General features: G+C 40.4%; 1 protein-coding gene across 2 annotated transcripts in view; it reads left to right on the forward strand.

Annotated features, from left to right (window-relative positions):
* The window catches only part of snx2 (sorting nexin 2), a 31829-nt gene extending 8437 nt beyond the window's left edge, over positions 1–23392 (forward strand). Inside the window, exons 5-16 of one of the 2 annotated variants that reach the window (XM_044197577.1) lie at positions 753–796; positions 1860–2001; positions 2303–2381; positions 5543–5618; positions 9087–9200; positions 9695–9788; positions 10556–10761; positions 11731–11874; positions 16258–16269; positions 18144–18224; positions 18396–18467; positions 19379–23392. In XM_044197577.1, the coding sequence (XP_044053512.1) occupies positions 753–796; positions 1860–2001; positions 2303–2381; positions 5543–5618; positions 9087–9200; positions 9695–9788; positions 10556–10761; positions 11731–11874; positions 16258–16269; positions 18144–18224; positions 18396–18467; positions 19379–19429 (1115 nt within the window). In that variant the 3' untranslated portion in view covers positions 19430–23392. The remainder of the gene's footprint in view (positions 1–752; positions 797–1859; positions 2002–2302; positions 2382–5542; positions 5619–9086; positions 9201–9694; positions 9789–10555; positions 10762–11730; positions 11875–16257; positions 16270–18143; positions 18225–18395; positions 18468–19378) is intronic. The other variant, XM_044197578.1, reaches the window with a different exon arrangement.
* The last annotated feature ends 1189 nt before the right edge of the window (positions 23393–24581 follow it).

Below are 24581 nucleotides of genomic sequence, written 5' to 3' on the forward strand. Positions count from 1 at the left end.
TCCCTGAAGATAATAAACATGTTGGAGGTGATATTTTACATCAGCTTTTCTCTCTTCATCTGCAGTCAGCAGAAACTCTGAAAGGGAGGAGGTAAAATGCAGAGTAGACAGTGACGGAGGCCAGCGGTCTGCTCACTCGGTCATCACACTTTATTATTGTGCTAATGGTTTATTGATGTAACACTGAAGCGCTGCAGCCCCGCGAGTTCCCCCTGCAGGCTCTAATGTGTCATTACAGGCCGTAAGCCAAAAGTGTTGGACAGCACAAACGCCACACTGATGATTTAGCGGTTTGGAGCTAAAAACATGAAATCAGTCCTGGGGGTTATAAACCATCAGTATGTGAGCTGACTGTACAGGACTTTCACTTGATGTTCAGCAGGCCGTGCAGCTGTTAATTACTCAGCTTGCTTGACGGTCCCTTTATGTAAATAACCAACGAGGTCACAAAGAGACAGTAAATAAAGCTGTTGAAACACTCAAGAAAACACATGTAACCAGTTTAACCAGTTTGATGTCTGAGCTGAGTGTATTCCTGTTTCAAGCATCAGTTCTTCTATTTATCTTTTTAGAGTATTAATACTGTTTAAATAGTGAGGAAACCAAACAGTGACGTGTTTGTGTTTGTCTGTGTATTTTACCGCTTAGTGTCAATACCATAGGTCACTACTGATGAGATAATGGAGCAAACTGCAAATCATTCTTCTTGTGTGATTCAACTTTGCGCGTGTGTGTGTGTGTGTGTGTTCCAGGTGATGGGATGAATGCGTACATGGCCTACAAAGTGACAACCAAGGTGAGAAAACAAAACTGTTGGACACCTGTGCTGTTCTTAGATCTTTACCACTACTCGGGTAAAAAATGCAAAAACATGCAACAACAGCCTTCATCTGGAAGTGAACAGGAGACACTGTGAGGCGTTTTCGGACTGGAGGGACTTTTTCATAATCCAAAGTCCCCCTTCTTTTTTAATTGTGTCTGCACTACAACAACTGGGAGCGATTGTAGTTCTTAGTGCGCTGTTTTGAGGGACATTTTTAGCTCCTACTTCAGAGTTCTTACTCACGGCACAAAAGCAACCTTGAGTGACGTAAGTGTACGGTGATTGGTCGAACACCACCATTTTTGTAAAGCGCATGGATGTATTATAAGGTCTTATAATATATTAGCCATGCAGTCACGCAGAAGTGACTTTGCTATACCAACAGGCCGGCTTTAGCGTTCCTATTGGCGGTGTGAATGCAAACTGAAGAAGGTATGTAGTTCTCGGGGGAGCTCCCCAGCCAACTCCCCAGTGGGCAGTTCCTCTCAGGGAGTCCCCAGGACTGCGTGGTCCACAAGGCCACCAGGACGGCCTGAGGATGGTCAGTGCAGCAAGGTCAAGAATTAACTTTCAAGCTCAACATGCGTACAGTTTACATGTTATTATGCTAATGTTAGCATCGATGTCAAAATACAACTGAGGCTGTCATGGGCTCGGGTGTTGGATGATGGGGAACTTTGACCTGCTGGTGGCGCTAGAGGAAAAGTCGGGGGATCCTCCAAGATGGTAGGATACTCTGAGGAACCTGAACGTCTCTACAGAAACTACTTACAGTCAGTCCAGCATTTGTTGAGATACTTCTCTCTGAACCAAAGTAAAGGACGCTGCCGCTCTTCAAGCTGATGCGGCAAAAAAACAGTCGACACGTGCAGAGAGCTGTGACACGGATGTTTTGGTTGCCATGTTTTAATGTGAACATTCAGACTGCGATTCTGTCTTGTAACCAGCCAGCAGTCCTCTACTGTTGGACACATTTGAGAACTACCACGCCTCTGCATGATCTCAGGTTTACTCTCTCTCTCTGTCTCTCGCCCAGACCTCCATGTCTCTGTTTAAGAGCGACGAGTTCTCAGTAAAAAGGCGTTTCAGTGATTTTCTGGGTCTGCATAGTAAACTGGCCTCCAAGTACCTGCACATAGGCTACATCGTCCCCCCCGCACCGGAGAAAAGCATTGTGGGTAAGTAAAGCCACCGCCACACACTCCCTCTGCTGACTGCTCTCACACTCAGGTGCAGAGTCTGTAAGCGTCATCCAGGGGTCACAATCGCCAGTTAAATCGATGATATTTGACTCTCTACACTGTTATATGAGACACACAACAGTAAATATTAATAAATATAACAACATAAATGGGAACATTATACATAGAGTAAATACAGTCTGTGTAAAATGTGCTCTGTAAGATGTCAGTGATGGCAGATCCTTTGCGTGTGTGTTACGTTAATTACATTAATTAATGAGCGTCTCCTCGTCTGCAGGGATGACCAAGGTGAAGGTGGGGAAGGAGGACCAGTCGTCCAACGAGTTTGTGGAGAAGAGGAGGTCGGCACTGGAGAGGTACGATGAGAAGAAAATAATAAATGAGTTAGTTTTCTGCTGCTCCTTCTGGAGGATTTAAAGAGCTTTAGGCCTGAAGATGGTCAGCACAGATGCATCATATGCAAAATACGTATTTTAACAAATCGGCCATCCGTTTTTAGTTTGATCTCCTTCCTCATTGGTTCTCGTTTATTTCTGTGTAAATCAGTTTACTGCAGACAGATAATCCAGCCCAGTCAACGCTGAGTCACCTTTATTTCTGTTGTCACGGTTACATCATTACCATGTGGTGATGCAGGTGTGAGCAGGAACAGTTTTCAGATCCATCCTCTGTGGTGCATTCAAGGACACTCTGACATCTGAGAATTGATATCAGTTGCTGAAAAGCAGTTTTTTATTATTATTATTATTATTTATTGTTAGAAAATCAAACCCACAAGACAAACAGTAAATACAATAAGTAGATTTGGGCAAAATACTGATTTTGTTATGAGACCGAATATTGTCTGGGAATTAGATTCTTTTAATATAGTGATTAAAATTGAGAGCGTTTTTCCCTTTTAAAATGACGCAAACATCTCATTTAAATCTTTATTGTCACAAGTTGCATTTGAAATTCTTAGCTTGCTGTCCTTTCTGTTTTCCACTCATAAAAAACTAATACTTAAACGTTAAATAAAGGAAAGTTAGAACAGGGCATTACACAGAAGGAGATAAAGAAAATTACTTGGATATAAAAAATAGTAATAAAGTATAAAAATGATAAAACTGTATAATAAACAGTCTGTGTTGCTGCAGTAGTGCAAATCAGACATTTGACTAAATGGAATTCAGCCATTATTAATTTTATTATTTACAGCTGCTTTTCCTGCTTCTATTATCGTGTGTGTGTGTGTGTGTGTGTGTGTGTGTGTGTGTGTGTGTGTGTGTGTGTGCGCGTGCGCACAGTCATGGTAAAGACCAACTTGGTCAGAACTTTACAGGCCGAAAGGTTGAACCACAAATATTAGATACATCATTACCACAACACACATGTTCATTTAACTGTGTGTGTGTGTGTGTGTGTTGAATACTGAGGAGCGGGGAGGGGGGCGGGGCTGACATTCTGCTGCCCTTTACTGATGGTGTTTGATTGACAGGAAGGTCAGCCAGTGACAGCTGATGGAGCTCAGAGATGCAGAACTCCACGCTGATGGACACACATACATATTTTTATTTTTTCTTTCTTAACTTTAATTCTTTATGAATGTTTTAGTTTCTGGTAATAAAGACCCTACGGAGCCCCTTAAAGGTCACAGAGAGATTTTTTTTTTTGAGGACTACTTTTGCATTCCCTCGCAATATGTTTTGCGCTCTCTCGCAACACTTTTCTTCTTCCGTTCCTTCTGAGCTGTATGTCTATTTCCGCTCAGCTGCTCCCGACGCAACGCAACAGTATGTCAGCTCATTGAATTTTGCTTTGAACCGGGCATTAAGTCTGCTGATATAGTGCTACTGCCCAATAGGCCTGCTTGGTTATGTAATTAGTGAAAGTAAACTTAAACAAATTCTTAGATCAGGAGTTCTCTGCAGAGGAAAGCAGGACGGTAATCTGCAGGATGCTGTCGGTTTCATCCGTGAACAGTTACTGTCCTGTGGACTGTGCTGGACTCCAGAGGGGGCTCACTGAGGAAGAGGAGGCGTCTCCAGAGGAGGAGTTACAGATGTGCAGCTGAATCTCCCTCATAAAGCTAATGTGCTGTATTTGTACGAGTCAAAAAAAAAGCAACAAACAAGACGGCGACTGAAATGCTGCACACAGTCTGTGGTTCTGCCACAGAACGAGCAGACCGCGCTGAACCGCCTGCAGAGACACTTCAGGAATGCTGGAGAGCTTTTTGTGTTTCTGCACAGGGTCCTCTGATCTCTGCACAAAACAAATTAAAGTAACCTTCAACGCTGAAACAGGTTTCGGTAGAAGGCCTGTTGCTGTAAGTGTGGAGCAATAATTGATGTTCCTTATATACAGCTCGGACACAGAAGTTTGATAATGCTCTATCTGAAACTTCTTTGCAATAGACATCATATAAGGTGAGGAGTCCATAAACAATGCTAAATGCGTTAACTTGAGAATCTCCACACTGCCTTCCATTACAAATAGACATATTGTTCAGAAGGAGTGGAAGGTCGTAGAAAAGGTTTCAGTCGTAGTCATCTGGACGCTGTTTTCAGAATCAAGACGTTTCGGCTCCCATCCGGAAGTCATTCTCAATTGTGAAAAAATGGAACGGGAACTCAGAAATTTAAGCTACTCTGTGTTACATAAGCCCCGCCCTCAGGGAGGAGTCTACCTGAGTATCTGTTGATTAGCTAGTTTCACCTGAAACTGACCTAATAGTTTCCAAGATGGCCCAGTAATCAGTAATCAGGCCTATTGTTCTCTGGCTGCACCTCCCTCATCACTGTTAAGTACCTGATTAGCATGTGATTGGCTTGACCAAGGTGCTAATACACTCTGATAGACTTTGGGCAGATTAAATCTCAGACCACGATTTCTGTTCAAAGAGGGGTTCTCTTTTTTCACAAAAATGGCTTCCTTGACTCCTCTTTCAAACCAACTCTTCTCTCTACTTAGAATCTTCACCTCGCTGTCTTCAAATGTGCGGTTTGTAGCTTTTAGATGCAAATGCACGGCGCTCTGCAATCCTGAGTTAGCGTGTCGAGAGGAGAAAAGTATTGCGAGGGAACGCAAAAGTAGTCCTCAAAACAATTCTCGCCGTGACCTTTAGGGGGCTCCGTGAAACCCTCAGTTACAATACAGTTTAGAAAGAGTTTATTTATTCACATAGATCATTTTTTCATTTTTGTCAAAAAAAAGGTGATCACTTGAAAAATCAATTCTGTTTTTCATCTTTGTGTTTGGACACTGGGTTGAGATATTCCTGTCTTTTAAAACACACATGCCTTTTTATTTTCAGACTGTTTTAGAGCTGCAACAGGAAGCAGCACTCTTTAATTAGAGCAGCTTCTTACAGAGCCAAGAACCTCTAAATACTGACGATGGTTACTTTTTTGACACCAACCAATCATGTCAAAGAAGAAACTACCAACAGGGAGACTAACGAATCACTGGATTACAAACCGGTCGTTATACTGTAATAAGTGAAGTTCCTTTGATGAGTATTTTTGTTCTGTTTCAGGTATCTGATGAGAACAGTGAAGCATCCTATCCTGCTGAAGGATCCCGACGTCCTGCAGTTTCTGGAGAGCTCAGAGGTAAACCAAAAATTATGCATTTTACTAGAAGAACATGAACATATGTGTGTTAAACACGTCAGCGTCAGTCAGTCTGAACGAGCAGGACACAACAAACCGGTCAGATCTCTGCGCTTCCTTCAGAGTCAGAATCAGAAATACTTTATTGATCCCCGAAGGGAAACTCTTTGTTACAGCAGCTCGTCTTTACGTCAGCGCACACAGGAGAAAGTACTAGCAAACAATATAATACAATACACTATAAAAACAGGTCAGAAAATAAATTAAGTACCAGGTGGGTATAAGTATAAGATAAACTAAGTGTCGAGTACCAAGTGGGTTTACCGGTTGATGATGAAGTACAGTATAAAGTACAATGTAACTAAATATGTAATAAGTAATAGTAATAAGCGGAGGTGCATGTACTGTCGAGAGTAATAGAGGTATATAGTATCAGTAACAATAAATAAGAAACTAATATTGCACGGGAGTAGTACACAGAATATTGCACAATTATTATTAATTATGGCGGAGATGTAATGCTCAATGTCCAGTTTAGTGACCTAAGAGATTTCAGTCTGGTGCCGTTTTAATGTCACTGGCAAACTTCAGAAAGTCCAGTCAGCCCTTAATACACAGTCTGCATTGTCAGTTACAAACTTCTTCTTCATCAGTGTTACTGCAGAAAATCAACAAAACCTGCAAACTGCAACAACTTAGACCACAGGCTGGACTGACCTGTATGGGCGCTGTAATGGATGGTTATTAACCAGGATTTATCTACCGTCACGCTAGTGCTGGGAGATATTTCAAATTCATTTGATTACTTCAAATTTTAGTTTTTGTAAGATGTGTAAAATGTCTGTCGTGAAAGCCGAGCTATATCTCTGTATAATGCATCAGAACTATGGTGAACTCATTTTGAGTGGTGTGTTTGTGTCTCCTGATGGACGTCAGTCCGGTCTTCTCTCCGTCGGCTCTGTGTTCGGTCTCCAGCAGCTGCTGAGGGAAACATCTGGCTCTTTAGCTGCTAGATGCTCCGCTATGTTCAGCAGCTGGTAAAGTTGCAGCCAAACGGATAAACAATGAGTAAATGTGATAATTCTCTGTAGCTTCAGCACTACCAGAGACACCTTTCACATCGTCATTTATACATTATTACAAAAAGTTTGATTATAGCCACTATAATAGATAGATTTTCGACACAGCCTTTATTATTCTTACAGGCTTACAAGAAGTGGAGCTACAGAGTGACACTTGTGGAAAGGTCAGGGGGTCATGAATGATCCATCCTCTGGGGACCTTTAATAAACACAATAATGTCCTGGTAATCTGACCGGTAGTGTTGAGATGTCTTAGGCCCTGCCTGAAATGGAGCAAAAACAAATAACCGACCTCCAAAAAGGCAAAAAACTCTGTCTGAGTTTTCTCTTCACTTCGTTTCCCCAACAAGCAGCAAAACGTCCCGACAAGGTCAGACCACCGAGTCTGCGGCAGCGAGCCGAGCCTCTAAAAACTGCCTCAGGGTTTAAGGGCCTGCGGCGTTTCATGTTTGCTCGCTTTATTGTCCACTCAGACTAAATCCTCTGTAACATTTCGTCTTGTTGGCTCCCCCTCCTCCTCCCCATCACCTCCATCTGCCACCCACCTAACAGTTGGTGGGATTGCGTTGGGAAGGAGCCGGCAGTCGTTGGGTCCAGAGTAAATGGCCTCGTGTCACCGATTTAACAGATGACTCCCTCGGATGCTTGACCGAGCGTGTCGGTCCGTCCGGCTCGCTTAATGAAACACAACCAGAGGTGGGGGGAGGGAGGGAGGTGGGGGGGAATGGGACCAGGCTGCAATTGAAAGCTATTTCTACCCCCCGCCTCCGCTCATTTACCCTCGTCCCCCCCCCCACGTCAGCGAGAGCCCTGGGGGACGGAGCCGTCCCCTGGCTGCTGCCGCCACCGTAAAATGAGATTTTGGGGGTCCTGCTCCAGTGTCAGAGGAAACCCTGTATGTCCGGGAAAAAAGTAAACTTTTCCAAAATGAAGAAAAATGAGCCTGTTTTCAGATGGACGTCCGGGCGTTTTCAGAGTGACGTGATGGGTTCTGAGGCGGTTTTTGCGGCTGTTAAAGTTGCTCGGCACATAAAGCTGCAGCTTTAAATCTGATTGGAGCTAAAACGTGGCAGACATTACAATCAGAGGGGAGGAGAGAAAAGACCACAGCTGCGATAGTTAGAGAGAGGAGAGATGGAAGGAAAGGCAGAGCAGAAAAGACAAAGAAACAAGAGAAGATTAACTGCCAGCAAAAGAAAGTAAAAATCAAAGGAAGGAAGAAGAAGCATGAAGGTGAAAGACAAAAACTGGGTAACAGAGCAGATAAAGAAAATAAATGCAGTGATTTGAAATGAGACAGAGAGCAAGAATTGGGGTAAAAAGGGAAGAAAAGAAACAAAGATAAAGGATTAACAAGAAATAAAGAGAAACACAGATAAAACAAATGTGAAAGATGGAACGATTTTGAGAAACTATGAATCAAAAACCATGATGAGGATGTGACAAGCTAAAGATTAAAAATAGAGAATGAAAGATCGAATTAAAGAGAAAACTGTAGAAGACTGGAAGAGCAGGAAAAATCAGGGGAAGAAATGTAAATTAAATCAAAAGATGAACAAAACAGAAGTAGATGAAAAGATGATCAGAAGCGATCAGAAAATGCAACAAGAGAAAAGCAAAAGAAAACAAAGGCAACAAGTCAAAGAATCAGAAACAGAATGAGAAAAAGATTAAAGCGAAAAGCAAACAATAGAATGAAAGAGAGAAGAAAACTGTGCCAGAGACGAGAAGAACAAAATTGACGACATAACTGAACACAAGCAGAATAAATCCTCAAAATAAGAGCTCGAAAGAACAAAAGAATAATGACACTGGGTCGCTGATAAAGTCCAGGTGAAAATAATTAGGGGGCGTGGAATTACCTGCGCTATAATGGCTCACATGGTAAACTCAGTGTGATGTACATTTCCACAGTAAGTCAATGAAACTCAACACTTCCTCCCACCAGAAACAGGAGGGAGTATTCCCTTTAAGCTGCTGGAATACTTTTAACGTGAAACATCAGTGCAGGAAGTGTTTAGTTTTATTGATGGTACCGTAACAGTGATTTAAAAAAAAAAACAAAAAAACCAGCCAAATGGAAGCAACTGGAAATAATTACTGAATGAAAACAGTGTCAGTGTTCAACAGACAACATGTTTTCAGCAGAGTAGTGAGTACGACTTGGCTCTGTTGTTGTACAGATGGAATTAGTGCTGTGGAAATATGCATTATACTGAATTTATCAAGACAACAGGTAAACAGATCAGAGCGGAGTTTCTTTTACTGAAATATCATCAAATATACCTAAATAAAATAAAAATAAAAAAAGCAAAATGAGTGGTAAATGAAAGCGTGTCTGTTCCCCAGTTTCGCTGCTCATCCTGTTTGCTTGTTTGTTGTCCAGTTGCCGCGGGCGGTCAGCACTCAGGCTCTGAGCAGTGCCGGACTTCTGCGAATGGTCAACAAGGCCGCAGACGCTGTCAACAAGATGACCATCAAGATGAACGAGTCGGACGCTGTGAGTGACGGAGGGCAGGAAGCAGAGAAGGTGGAGGGTTGAGGGGAATGATAGGAGGTACAGGAGGAGAAGAGTGGATAGAAGAGAGCAAAGGATTGTGGGATGAAGCAAAGGAAAGAAAAAGAGCGCAGAGAAGGAGGTCTCTGGAGGAAAGAAAGAGGGAATAAAGGGAGCAGGGAAGGAAGGAAGGAAGAAAAGATGAAATAATGACGTAGGGAAGTGTTGCTATAGCAAACAGTAAGCCTTGAAGAAAGGAGAAAGGGAAATAAGGGGGAAGGAAAGAAGAAAGGAAACATGGAAATCAGGAAATAGGGGGGAAGAAAGAAAGGAGAGAAATAAGGGAGGAGGGAAGGAAGGAAGGAAGACAAGAGAGTCAGATGGAACAGAGAGGATTACTGGACAATTAGAGATTATTTTAGTTAAACAGTTTAAAAGTTCAGCACCAACCTACTCTGACGTGTGTGTGTGTGTGTGTGTGTGTGTGTGTGTCTCAGTGGTTTGAGGAGAAGCAGCAGCATTTTGAGAATCTGGATGTTCAGCTGAGGAAACTTCATGCCAGTGTGGAGTCTCTGGTCTGTCACAGGAAAGGTATGCTGCCCTCTGTGTGTGTGTGTGTGTGTGTGTGTGTGATACTAATTATTTCCAGATCTTAATCTCTGAGGATCTCATAGTCGCTCCCGATGACCAGGTTCAGTTTTTTGTAATTTTTTTTAAACTGTATTTTCTGAAGTGACACAAGCAGAAAGTAACGCTGTGACTATGTGGTAAGTTTGACGTGATGATGAGGATGTTCCTGGTGGTCCTTCATCAGTGCGTTGTTCCCCCGCCCTGGGGGGAGGAGCTTTGACCCACCTGTTGCTGCAGGACTGCTATCAGCCACACGACGTAACGTCTCCCTATGAGTCTGGTGGTGATAGCCTCCTCTGGCCGCCTGGTTTTACTTTATGGGCGAAGACTTATCACAGCAGAAGAGATGTTCATTACAATACGAAAACTTTCCGTTGGTTTAACAGTCTTGTTTGTTTGGATTATCATTCAAAATGTTTAACACGGATATTGATAAATATTCAACATGTCTCCACAGCAATGATAACTTCCACTGCTTTATTTATCAGTCAGTTAAAAAGTTTCAACTCGACCCAGCACGAGTGTACACCTCATCTGCATTTAAACCCAAAAAGAAGAAAGTGTTTGTTTTTTGATTTGAGGGCAGAGCAAGTATAGGAAAGTCTTCACTTTTTTGCAGCAGATATTAGTATGATTTTAAAAAGTAAAGCTTTTGGGACATTCTGCTGGCACGTCCTGCATCGCGTTTTGGCGCCAGACTCTTGAATTTCCCGTAATCTCCTCTCCAGAGCTGTCTGTGAACACGGCGCAGTTCGCCAAGTCGGCGGCCATGTTGGGGAACAGCGAGGACCACACGGCTCTGTCCCGAGCTCTGTCCCAGCTGGCCGAGGTGGAGGAGAAGATCGACCAGCTGCACCAGGACCAGGCCAACGCAGACTTCTACCTCTTCTCTGAGTTACTGGGCGACTACGTCCGCCTCATCACCGCCGTCAAGGTACGAGCGGGTCTGCTGGTAGATTCTGCTTCACACAGATCCTTAACGCAGGACCTGAGGCCTCCGCCCCTCTGTAGAGTACATTAGATTTGATTTAGGGCAGCGAAGTTAAAACCAGTAATAACTATCACTCTGTTCTGCTGAATTACTGATCCAACCTGCTGTCTGAGCTGCTGGACACGAAACACCTGAGTCCAGGTAGGAACGAGCCAGGATGTGAAAGAGTAGATTAGAGAGCAGAGAACTAGAGTCGAGTAGAATAAAGTTGTGGTGGTTTTGATTTTATTGAGAACTGTTCCTGTGTGTTGAACCCAGCCAACCCATTTACAAAATGTAGATAAAACTGACCTGCTGTTTATAATATCTATCTAGCATTTGTATGCTTTATATAAACATTATATAAATAGAAATCTACTTAGATCCATTAAAATATATGCTGCTTACAATAAAGTTTGTTAATTATGTTTTTAATCTTTTTTCACGTAAACTAAATAAAACTAAAACTCAGCGCTAATGCAACAGAGGAAACATTTTCAGTAGATTCAGCATTTAGCCTTTAAAGTTACAGGATGCAGTTAATATTAAAACTGTCCGTGAACACACTTTTAGGTAGATGAGATGCGGTAAATGTGTAACTGATGTCATTGTTCAAAGGCTCTTTGGAGTAAACAGTGGACTCATTTATTTATAGTGTGAGGGACATTTGGTGTGTATTAAACTCTGTGTTTCATGTTCTTATATCCCGGTGGGGACCTGAATGCACACTAACCCATGGGGACTTGTGTCCCCACGGTTAGAGACTGCTTTTTGAGGGTTAAGACTTGGTTTTAGGGTACAGGTTACAGCGAGGGTACGGTTTGGGTTTGGGGCTAGGGAAAATATTATGTCAATGACTCTCCCCCCACGGGGACAGTGAAACAAACGTGTGTGTGTGTGTGTGTGTGTGTGTGTGTGTGCGTGCGTGCGCAGGGTGTGTTTGACCACCGTATGAAGACGTGGCAGAAATGGCAGGACAGTCAGATGCTCCTGCAGAAGAAACGAGAAGCTGAAGCCAAACTGCAGTTCACCAACAAACCAGACAAACTGCAGCAGGCCAAAGACGAGATCAAAGAGGTAAGACGGACAGAGGACGGACAGACGGACGGACAGACAGACGGAGGACAGACGGACGGACAGACAGACGGAGGACAGACAGACGGACGGATAGAAACATAGATGGATGAATATTGACGGAAACAGTAATCAAAGTAACAAGTGAAAAAAACGATCCAGTCTTATTTTGTGAAACATCAGCAGTAATAAAGGTTTGAATCTCATGTTCAGTGAACACACTAGATGAAATGAGGCAAAAGCAGTCAAATAAACGGCCATAATAATAACAGACTACAGAGTCGCCCTAAAGAAGTTCATTAAATATAAGCTTGCAAAGCAATAATAAACAAGGAAACGCAAAACAATATTATGCTACATTGTTAGATACTAATTAAAACATGCAAAACACAAACATTCAATACACAGAGCAAGCAGCAGGTACTTAATAAAAAAGGAAATCACGTTTTGTAAAAAAAAAAAAAAAAAAACGAAAGACGAGTACAGTGGTTCAGAGAGTGCATAGAGACAGACTGGCAGTAACTGTTCATGTCAACAGCACACAGTCTCACAGTGCTATCGTCCAGAAGCAACAGGCGAAACTGAATGTTGCAGCGTAGAACAAGGGTCGGGAAAGTATCCTCAGTGCAGAATTCACTCTCAAACGTTCACTTGCAGGCTGAATACAGCTTCAGTTTGTCCATTTAAAGCGGCTATGATGGATGTTTTTATATTAACAATGTATTAAATGCCGATGTGAAAACACTGTAAAAGGAGTCTCTGGTAGCGATGAACCTCCAGAGAATAAAATCAGCTGAACCTGCAGCTCCGCTCGGCTTTACGGCGCTTCATAATGAGTTTCAGCTCGTTGTTCATCTGTTACAAATTCACTGCTCTGGTTCCCTCTCGGCTCTCAGAGCGTCGTTTCCAGAGAAGAAGCTGTAAAAAGCCTCTGAACACGAGCTGCTCAGCAGCAAACAGCAGACAGACACAGTCAGAGAGCAGCTGCTGAACATAGCGGAGCATCTAGCAGCTACAGAGCCAGATGTTTCCCTCAGCAGCTGCTGGAGACCAAACACAGAGCCGACAGAGAGAAGACCGGACCGACGTCCATCAGGAGACACAAACACGCCTCCCGATGAAGCGTCATCTTTGCCTTTTATCAGATTAGTTACAATGGAGATGCTGCCAGAAAACAGAGAGGTATCATACGTTAAAAATCAAACTGGGGCACTGAAGTTCATGTTGTGTGCGTCTCAAACCACTTGGGCAGCAGGACTCCCCCAGAGAAATACAAACACAAGTTTTGGAGGGTGAAATCCTGAAATGCAGCACCAAACCACGCTGACACTGGCCTCTTAAGAAGTCATGAGGTTATTCCTAGTCTTCATGTTTTTGTCCCGGGACTTCTTAAAGCCTTCGTTAATTAAAAATAATTAGTACACTGAAACATATTATGAGTATGATAATACATGTTTATACACAGTATGGTTCAAAATCAGGTGAAACATTGCTCTCAGGAATCACTCTCCTCTCTCTGAGCTGTGTCCAGCCAGATAAAACAATAAAACAAGCGCACCTCCACAGTTCAGTCATGTGGAAACTTTATTTTTTGGTTACAAATCTTGTTTTCTTTCGGTCTGCAGACTCCACATGAACTCAGTACGACAAACAAGAGCAAGAGAGAGTAGAAAAGTACTTTATTAGAGTCTGTTGAAGCTGTCACCACACAAATTCATCCTGTCAGGATACAACACACACACACACACACACTCTCACAGTTGGCGTGGTCGGCGGTCTGGTGTTAGAGCAGAGGAGCTGTCAGATGTGGGGTGTTGGGGGGAGGACGGGGGAGTTTTGGGGGAGGTGGAGGAAGCTGTCAGAAGCTGCAGACGAGGACAGATCGCAGTAGAGTTACAACCAACATTTATTTGGAGCAGACAAGAGTTTTGCCGCCTGTCAGGAGTCAGGTTTTGGTTCACGCCTTGACAACAGCCAACAGAAAACACACAGCGGCTTTTTCTAAAGACAAAAAACCTGAAAAGAGTTTTACTTCACGCTGCTGCTGTTGGAAACCTGGTGAACAGCTGCTTCAGACCACAGATTAATGCCAGATAAACCCTCTTCACACTGTAAACACGTTCATAGTCCGTAATCTGACGGGAAGGAGTGATTTTGTGCGCATGAACCTTTAAGAGTCCAGAAGAAGTATTTGTGAAAAAGATTAACAGTAAACTCTGTGAACGTCCTCCTCCTGTGGAAGCAGCAGAAACTCTTCAGCCTTGTTCTTTCCTGCTGCCTCGCTGCTGTTGCTGTCACGTAGTTTTCTTTTTCTGCGGACAAACATCTGTTATCCTCCTCGCTGCGAGAAACAACACAGTAACAGAAAAATAGCAAAGCCGTTCCTGATCTTCGTCACAGTACCAACAGGAACATAGCCTAATCTCTTCTTCTTCGTCCTCTTTCAGTCTGCCAACAGCTGAGTCGATAACTTCTGTTATGAATTGGCGCTATATAAATAAAATTGACACTGGTTGTATCGTGGTCCCCATTTAACAGACTCACAGTTTGATAGAAAATACAAGAAAAGGTTTTGTGCACATTAGTTGTGTGTTGTTGTGCTGAAGTCTGTTTAATGTCAGTGTGACTCAGTAAATTAAAGATCAGACCTTTCCAACTCCTCTCAGTGAGGAGTGATGGAGAACACAGCGGTGTGTTCAGAGTCTCTGCTGGCAGATTATTAACCCACACTGCCCCCTGTGGGCAGCAAACAGGAACAACAGCCAGAGTCTGAAACACACTGCTGCTGTCTGCACAAGGACACTGTTTTGCTATTAGAAAGTAGTTTTCCTCCAGATCTTGTCAATAAAATTGTTATTTATTCTGGATGGTATTTTTGCGGCAGTTTTAATTCTTAAATCAGAACTACAGAGTTTCTGGGAATTTAGGGACCTGAAGTGCAGTTTACATTTTGTAATTTAAAGGTACATATAATGTGTTTTTTTTGTGTGTGTGTGAGTGTGTGTGTGTGTGTGTGTGTTTTTTTTAAAGGAAGATACCAATAGCTTTTAGACTCAGAAGGCCTAAATTTGACAATTTGTAGAACAGGAAAAATTAAGAATTGCAGGAATAAATAGAACAATTTAACAATTAGCAGAATTCATCCCTGTTTCTAAATAGATAAAGAATTTAAAAAAAACAATTAAACACAGAAAAATATTCAAATTAATAGAAATTTTAACAAAATTGTCATGCCATAAAATTGATTTATGACAGTGTTGATAGCTGATTCGTGATTAATGTCAGTTATTCAGTAAAAAATGCCCAAATGATGTGGTTCCATGCAGCTTTTCAGATGCCAGAATGTCTGTAAAATGAGCATCTTTGTGTTTTGTGGCTGCTGGTCAGACAGAGTTGAGCAGTTTTAACACATCAGTTTGGAACAAATGTTCGCAGCCTTGATACCCAGTTAGAAAACGTGTGTGTGTTGCTGCCTGCTTCTGTTTGTCTTCTCCCGCTTTAACTTCAGCACCGGAGGGTCTGACTGTCAGCTCATATCAGGCGGATAGATGTACTGTTGTCCAGCATGTAACTGCCCCTAAAACCACAAAGTGTTGTTTTTACATTTCTGTTTGTGTACAGATTAAACAAACGAGACACACAGTGGTAATCCGCAAGCTTTGGAGGTGTTGGTAGGTGTATGTTTGAACTTTGGACAGAGCCAGGCTAGCTGTTTCCCCCTGCTTCCAGTCTTTATGCTAAGCTAGGCTAACCACGTCTTGACTCGAGCTCCATACTTTGCACAAAGACATGAGATTAATATCCATCTTCTGATCCCACTCTTGGCAAGAAAGAGAATAAGTGTATTGTCCAAAAATGTTGAGCTATTTCTTTAAATACCACCCTTTGCTCGATATAAACACATTTTTCTAGAAACAGCCTTTTTTCCATTTGACAAAATAAGCCAAATTTCTCAAAAGCATCAGTGTTTAATGTCTCAATTCAAACTGTCATACAAGAACTTGGCCAAAATAAAATAATACAGTATAACTTGAACAAAATGTTGACTTTTAAATCAGGAAATATCTGAACACAGAACATGTAAACGCAACTAAAAATCTGACCAAACACATGATTCAGTTTGCTCTCAGAAGATACAAAACAAGGTTTTGTTCTCAGCTCTTGTGGCTTTACAAATCAAAATGCTGTATATCCCATCCAGGCAAAGCCTGCTGTAGGTTTAAACCTTGAACAGCAGCTGTGTTTCAGGGAGGACTCTTCCTTTTGGTTGGTGATTTTGTTTGCTCATGTCTCTGGATCTTCCTCTATGATTTTGGAAGCTCTGAACATTTTTTCCTGCCTCTTAAATTTTGTTGCATTTTCCCTGCCATGCCTTCCTGCAACCAGGAGATTGAGGAGGTAGGACCTGCCCCGTCTGTCTGACTGTGTACCTGTCTGTCTGCAGCTCTGTGTCCACCTGCCTAACTGCCTGCTTCACACCTTTCATTTGGCTCATTGTACAATCTGGCTCTCATATTTATCACTGTTGAGTTGAATATTTTCATGACACCGTTCAGTTTTTGTTTGTTTTTGGTGTTGTGTTGCGTTCCTGCTGACAAACAGTCCAGAGTCACATGAAGTAGTTTGTCAGTGTTAGTCAGATTTTCTCAAATTGGCCTTTTTCTGAACATCAGGGTTAAAAATGTTCATTTTGGGTCAAAATTTTAACTTGAAACCTAGAATCAAATAACAGACAAACCCTTTCATGTGACAACTTAGATCACGTAGTCAAACATTATTTGCATCCACGTGGCTTATAGAGCATAGACTTTTAGTCTGTATCCATGAATATTTCATATAACCAGCAAATCAATATAATTAAATTCCATCAGTATTTCAGCCTTTAAAAGACTCATTTAACCAGGCAGTTGTTGTTAGTTCACTAAATATCAATAACTTCAATTAATAAACTCTAATCTAAACTACAAGTATCATGGAAATACATGCAGGTTTAGTTATTGGATTAGTTTCCAGTTAGTGCTGGTCAGAGTTACCAGAGTAAAACTACATAATCTCAATCATGTCAATTTCACAATTAATTATTTTAGGAATCTTAAAGTAAACTTTCTGCAGAAGATGTTTATTGGTTACAAAATAATTTCAAAAAATAAAGTCGTCTTTAAAAGAAAAGAAGAGCGCCAAACCAACATCTGAATGGGAAGAATTGTGAAAACGTTACAGCTGTTTGCTGGTAAATCTGTGAAACTTTAAAGCTTGGTTTCTACAATAAGTGACGACGTTTTGAAAGCTGCAATTTACTCGATGTTAAAATAATGTCCTCTGACCGTCACGGTGCACACAGCACGTCTCTGAGTGCTTCCTGTCCCTCCTCACTGGATCTCACTCAGCTCACACTTACAGCAGTTCATTCAAATTACAGTCTTCTTTAACTTTATTTGCTGCTGTTGTAAAAGATGTGGAATTAAGATATTGTTTTGTTGAATGCATTAATTCAGAATTTAAATTTGTAAGGCATGATTTAGAAAGTTAACGGCAGTTTGAAAGGTGATCTTTGCCGGATTTAAATCCACACCTTTTTAAAGCTTGATTTTACTTCAGATTCAGTCTCCTTAAGTTGATTGCGCTCTTTGAGGAACACATTTTGGACAGATTCTTATTTAAGTCAGTATATCGTCCAGGCCGATATAAGCTTATTGCAGATATTTCGGTTTAGGTGTAAATGTCGGCCAATAAGTGACGAGAAATGGCAGGACAGAAATGCCAAACTAGCTTTGAGGAAATTTAGACACGTCTGTTTCAAAGTTCGTCCACCAGAAACCTTTAACAAGTAGACTTTTCATTCTCTGTAAAATGTCCTGCTCAGTATTTGTCTCAGTCGTCACAATTAGGAAGAGAAAAAATGAATCTAAAGAGATCCGTATTGAAACTGTTAGTGTTTTTACTATCAGCTGATATATTATCAGACTTATTAAAATCCTAAATATCTATCAGTATCAGCCTGGAGAATCCAGTGTCGGTCGGGCAATAATCTGTAGAGTCATGTGGGCAGTTTATTGTGTTTTTGTTGTTTTGTTGTTGTTCCTAATTTTGATAAACTGACAGTTTAAAGTCCAAATCTGTAACAGTCTGTAATGTCGATATACTTAGAGACTTTCATCAAAATACATTGGACCAATAAGGTTCCTCGTCTGAATCGGGGATGCTTTTAAACGGAAATTATAAATGCTGTGTGTGTGTGTGTGTGTGTGTGTGTGTGTGTGTGTGTGTTTCAGCTGGAGGGGAAGGTCCAACAGGGAGAAAGAGACTTTGAACAAATCTCCAAAACCATACGCAAAGAAGTCAGCAGGTTTGAGGTGAGAAGACTTGGCGGATGAACGGAGGAGGGAATGAATGAGTGAATGAGCTTTCAAATAGATGGTTTGGTGAAGGATGGATAAATGAATGTTCATCTGTTGATGTAAGGAACATCCTCAGAAATATGAGAATGAAAATGTGTTTGTGACTTTCAATCTTTTTTCCTACAGAAAGAGAGAGTGAAGGACTTTAAAACGATCATTATCAAATACCTGGAGTCTCTGGTTCAGACACAACAGCAGGTAAAGACAATTATTATTATTATTATTAAAATTACATTATTGTTATAGTCAAAATAATGTTATCTATAATTTAGCAAGCTAGCTAAATGTTAACTTGTATGTAAAATCTAATAAATTCACACACATCCACATTTTATGGAAGACTACATCTGCTAAAATTAAAATCTTTTAATCGTATTGAAATTTCATTTTGCGTTCATGTGCGCATGATGCATGACGGAATAAAAGTAAAAACTTTTAAAATGCAATGAAAATGAAAACTTTCATAATTGCTGGATTCTTGCGGCCTCTTTTGCGAGATCTGTCAAAGTCAGCCATTATAAAAATAAGCTTCATGAAAAAGGCCATTTTTATTTCATTTTCAGATGGAATTAGCCAAAATTAGAACATAATTCATACATAGGACATAATGTGTACTGTGTTTTTGTTTTTTTTTATCAGCTACATCAAAGACAAATTTCCATTGCCTTGTGATGGACAATGGACAATAAAGTTATTCTAATTCTGAATTTAAATTTAGATGCAAAAGTCCATTTCGCATTCAATTAAATTTTTATTATGGCAGTGCTATTATGCTTAGGAGTACACTGGAAATGATGGAAATTTAAATTGGATTTTAAAATTAAAAATTACATTTTGTCATACATCATGGCCACAGACTTCCAAACACTGAGCGTGGAATACAATGTATTTGATTTTTTACACTATACAAATACAATTTCATTATAATTGTTTTAATACAATTACATTAACAGTAAAATCACCATCTCCCTTTCCCCCACTCCCTCGCTCCCCCTTAATATTTTGTGTTTAAAATAAAATAAAAAACAATACAAATAAAACCAGAATACGTTTGTGGCAAATAAATGAAAAGTGAATAGCCTAATTTTCTTTTTCTTTTTCTCCTACAGCTGATAAAATACTGGGAGGCCTTCTTACCCGAGGCGAAGGCCATCTCATAGAGTCCACACATACACAACAGACAGTCCTGACAGGCTCCGGTCAAACTACACTACCCACCATGCACCTGTCCTCCCGGGTCACCCTGATCCTCATGTTTATGCTCAGAGCGAAGAAGAGAAGTGAGGCAGCGAATCAGCTTGAAGTGACTTTTCTGCAGTTAAAAAAAAAATCAACAACAAAACTCTTGATTTTACAGTTCACCATCTCTTACTCCTCTTTTTTTTTATTTTTCTGATGAACTCTGTGCTGCGTTCAAGTCCTGTGAGAGTAATTGTCGTTCTCCTGATTGACGCTTTCACAATAATATTAACAACTGTTTTGCACTCCTCGTGTTCTTCCTAGTGTTATCAGAATTTAGGAAGTCTGAGGAAAAAAGTCAAAATCGACTAACTCTTCCCGCGTGGGATCTTTTTAATAATCTGAAACCTGTGATGAGTGTTATTTTCAAAGATCAAGCTCCCGTATGACCTGAATGCAGCATGAGTTATGATCCTCTCCACACAAACAGATTCTCATATGGTGTCAGTATTTACGCTTTGTTGATTTATTTTTTCACCAGACACGAGGGGAATGGGTGAGTGAAGAAGTAGGTGGAGGAATCCCACTCTGTAAAATTGTGTTTGAGTTTATTTTTAAGGATAACCTCAGTGCTCCTCAACAAAGACAGATATCCACATTCTAAGGTAAAGAAATTATGTTTTTCAGTTCTCCTTCAGGTCTTTGGAGGTATGGAAGCACGTTCCCGCCATAAAAAGGAAAAAGAAAAGTTAGGAATGATGAAAATAAATTGTCAAAACAGGGAAAGTCAAAACAATGTGATACTTATTTCAGAAGTTTGACTTAGTAAGTTATAAGAGACAAACAGAAGTCACTAAAGCCCTGTATCAGCAAAAAGGAAACGGGTGTTTATTTAATGCCTGTGCATTTTTCACAGCACATCCAGTTTTCTGTGCCGGTGCCTGTTTGCTTTTACAAATGTTTCTGTCGTAGTCTGTCGCTTCAGGGTTCGTTATGCTTTTTTCCCCACAAATTTCCACTACAAAAATAAAATTTTTAGGCTAAAGTTATGACTTTATTGATTGATGACGTTTAAATCCACTTTCCAAATTCGCAGTTGTCAGTAATTTTTAATTAAGCGTAATATCTGTGATGAAGTGCTCTAAACTGAAGCTTCACTTACTAGCTGTTTCCGGGGCTTTTGACTGTATCCCACTGCCTTTTTCAGAAAATAAAACGGATTCAGATGTCATCGTGGACCTGGAAGTGCGGTACCTCTGTCACGTGATAACAGGTGGTCGAAGGAAGAAGGAGATTATACTCCCCTTCTTTTACCGAAACCGGCCATGTAATGACAACTGAACAAGTTCACTGAAGAAAGCTGTGGGATATGGTCAAAAACTCCAGAAAGTGCTAGCAAGTGAACCTAGCAACAAGTCTATTTATAAGCAGTATATAAACAACTAAAAAATGGTTAATAACACACTATAATGGAGTTGTAAACAGATAAGTGTTTGTTAATTATTTGTCAACAACTATAACTCCTCCTGTGGACACCCACAAGTGGAGAGGCTGGTGTATAAGCAGATAATGAATGACAATACAGTAAAACACAGCTGTACTAATATAAAATATGTCTTCATAGGAGAAGTTATAACTGTTGACAAATACTTTATATTAATAAATACTTAAAAATGTCTTTAACTGCTTAGAATTGTATTATTATAGTGTGTTTTAAACAATTTGTTAAATGTTGTATACTGCCTATAAATGCTAACTGGGGGGGACTTTAAAGGAAAGTGTTCAGATACGTGTTCGCAAGCTCAGGAATGATGCTCGACACTTAAGTCCATCATAACGGTCTCGACTTACCATGAGAATATTTATGTTTAACATTCCCGACTTTTCATTTCTTCTAGTTCTCCTGGCAAGAAAGGGCTTCCATACGTTCTCCCTAAATACTACAGTACCCATGAGCCTCGGCGGCGGTTGCTCAGAGTTTCTTAGAGTCAAAGCTGTGAAGTCACAGTTGTAGCATGTTCAGAAAAATTCAAACGTTAATCGATTGAAAATCTTCAGAAGCTTTCTGATTGGATGTGTCTCGCTGCAGTGTTCTCGCAGAACTTTTTTTCAATGAAGCAGAAACAGGACTGAACCCTGAACCACATAAATAACATTTCCACATTAGTGGATTTATCCTTTATCCAGCAGTATGAGTTGTTATGCTGACCATGCTAACAGCTTCTTTTTGTAGAACAGAACAGCAGGTAAATATGGGAACCTTTGTCCACTAAAACCCCCCAAAACAAACCTTTAAATCAGAATATGTGGTTTTATTTTGGAGTTTGGATTGTGAGCTGTGAAACTGATCTGGAGTCAGTGATGAAGGACGACTGGCTGCATTTTTTGCTATTGTGTGTCTTGTACTTCCTGTCACCTGTTCAATCCCCTCACTTCCCTCATGCCTTTCAAAGTAAGAGCCCTTAATTTGGTTGCTGTATGATCGTAAAGTGAAGGCAACGTTTTTCTGAGCAGAGAAGGAAGAATCTCACGTTTCACAAAGAAGAAAACCAAATCAAACGCAGGTGTAAATTCTGATTTAAGCACCCAAACCGGCGCTGGAAAATGAAAATCATATTCATATGTCATATTGGCGTTCACAAATCAAACCAGACAGCTCTGAGAGTAAAATGATGTTTAGGAGAACCAGGAAGACAAGATGTCAAAGGAAAGTTGTTGTTTTTACAACCTGGGTCTTGTTTTTAAAGATTTTTAATCCTGTAAGTCGTGATAACATTTTCTTCACCAAGTTACTCTTATGTTATCATAACCAACCGAATTAGACTGACAGGCTGAACTGTTAAAATAAGATCCAGTATCCAGTTTCTAACTGTAAATCTCTTTAAAACAGACCTGTGGTGCCTGAGATGCATCGCTCAGTAGAATCACTTTTGACCTCAGTTTATTTCATCAGAACAATGACACTTTTTTTCCCCTGTAGCATCATTGAACGGGGCCTTAAGGGGCCAAAACGGTCTTGCCGTGGATCCAGATCTGGTTTGGGAAGCAGCTCTGTGTTTGATGGCTTGGCGCTTCAGTCCAAACTGGAAGATTCAGACCAAAACTAGAGGGGTAACAAAGTAAACTGATCCCTGTTAAGTCACGTTAGATAACGTGTTCTGTCGTAAAATACAAATAAACAGTCGAATCCAGAAAAACTAACGAACAGCAGGTCAGAACTGTGAACAGAACCTCAGTGTTGTTCTTCCTCCTGTTCCTTTTCTCAGTAAGGGCACTTTTGATGTTTTGGTTTATTAAATTTAACAGGAAGTGAAGAAATTAAACAGCTCGTTAGCATCTTTAGCATTTTCAGTTTGGATGCTAACAAGCTGATTTCACTGCAGATGAAGGATTTCCTGTTGAAGGAGGCTGAAGTGTGTCGGTAGTTTCAGGCGTGGAGGAAGTGAGCGGCTGTCAGGTGACAGAGTGTGTGTCCGTCCAGAGAGCGGCCTCAGACTGTGAGGACTATTTTTACCGGCTGTTTCTCTTCCTTTTGATCAGTGTGAGGGCTGCAGTTATAAATATTTCACTGCAAATTCCACAGAATCCTTTCTTGATTTTATTTTGTTGAATTTAAAGCACACCTCATTATCAGAATAAAATTAAAACTGGAAACACATTAATTTTTTTTCCCAGCCCTCATCGCCATTACTCCTCAATCTTAAATCATACAACACTGTGTTGATTGCTACCTTTTGTATTTTATGCAATGTTTTATTCCACATTTTTTGCCGCCTAATGATGTGCAATGGTTGAGAATTTTTTGTTGTTTTTTTTTGTTTTTATTTTCACAGATGATGAAATGCTTCATCTGAGCAGATCTTTTTTTTTTTATCTTTGTTTTGACGTGACATTCCTGCGGCGCGGCAGAGCAGACTTTAATTACAATAAAGGAATGTATCTCATCCCTGGTTGGACTGGGTTTTAATTATTCAACAATATTTTATCATTATTTTTAATGCAGATCACTTTAACTCATCTTCTGTTGAAAACTAAGGCCGTGGATCACTTAAGGCTTTTAAACACCTTGTAAAACTCATCTCTTTAAGCTTACTTTTATTAAACTGTTATTAATGTTGTTATTATCACCCCACTGACATTTAATTACGTGTTCTGCTCAATTCTATTATTATTATTATTATTATTAATATTATTTTAACTTCTCTCCATATCTTTATGGATATATTTTAAAATGTGAAATGCCGTTTTAATTACACTTTAAGGTGCATTTCTCTCATGAGATAATTTATTAGAAATGCTGATTATCATACAGATATCAGATGTCAGTGGGATATTCATTCAAGCACGTGGCAGTAAAGAATTCAGTTAGATTTTATTTTACATTTACAATTATTAGTTTTAATGTAAGTTTTGAGTAGATACTTTTTTAAATGTTTTAGACTTTACTTCCTTAAGGCTTGAAATGAAAACTCATGCCGTCAGATGTTTTTTACTTTTATCGTTGAAATACAAAACAAGATAAGTTATAAACAAGATGCTACGGAGCAAGTGAATTTCCAAAAACAGAGTTTTTTAAAGGGAAAAAAACTGATTTTAAAAACAAATCTTGAAAACAGAATTAAGTTATTATCCTCAAAACAAGATGTTAAAATATCATTTGTGCAATTTTTATGCTCTGCACGAAATATAATTTTTTCTTTCTTTCTTTCGGGATGTCGGGGGTTCCTTTACTCATTTTTATCTGTATTTTCGGGGCTAATTTGTGTCTGTGCCCGTATTTAATGCTCACTGTTGATGTAGTTCAGAGGTGTTCGAGGACCAGTTCGGCACCCATAATATGCGTACTGAAGATTAAGAACAGTCCTTCCTTCTTGGATCTTGGAACACATCCTTAGTTACAAGTTATCACCTACAGGCAGCCGATCCTTGGCTGCGTACTGGCCCCGTCACCGGTCCTCCGTCACTGCGATCGCCTGTGTGTTGTGTGAGAAGCGTGGCTCTTATCCAGCTCTATTTTCTGTGTCCAAAGAGTCGGTCTGTCAGAACCTCAAAGATTCACACAGACTGTCAGGAGGCTTCACATCAGCTCTGCATATACTGTGCGCACGCACACACACACACACACAAACTGAG

This window comes from Siniperca chuatsi, linkage group LG5 (assembly GCF_020085105.1).
Source record: "Siniperca chuatsi isolate FFG_IHB_CAS linkage group LG5, ASM2008510v1, whole genome shotgun sequence".
Taxonomy (NCBI): Eukaryota; Metazoa; Chordata; class Actinopteri; order Centrarchiformes; family Sinipercidae; genus Siniperca; species Siniperca chuatsi.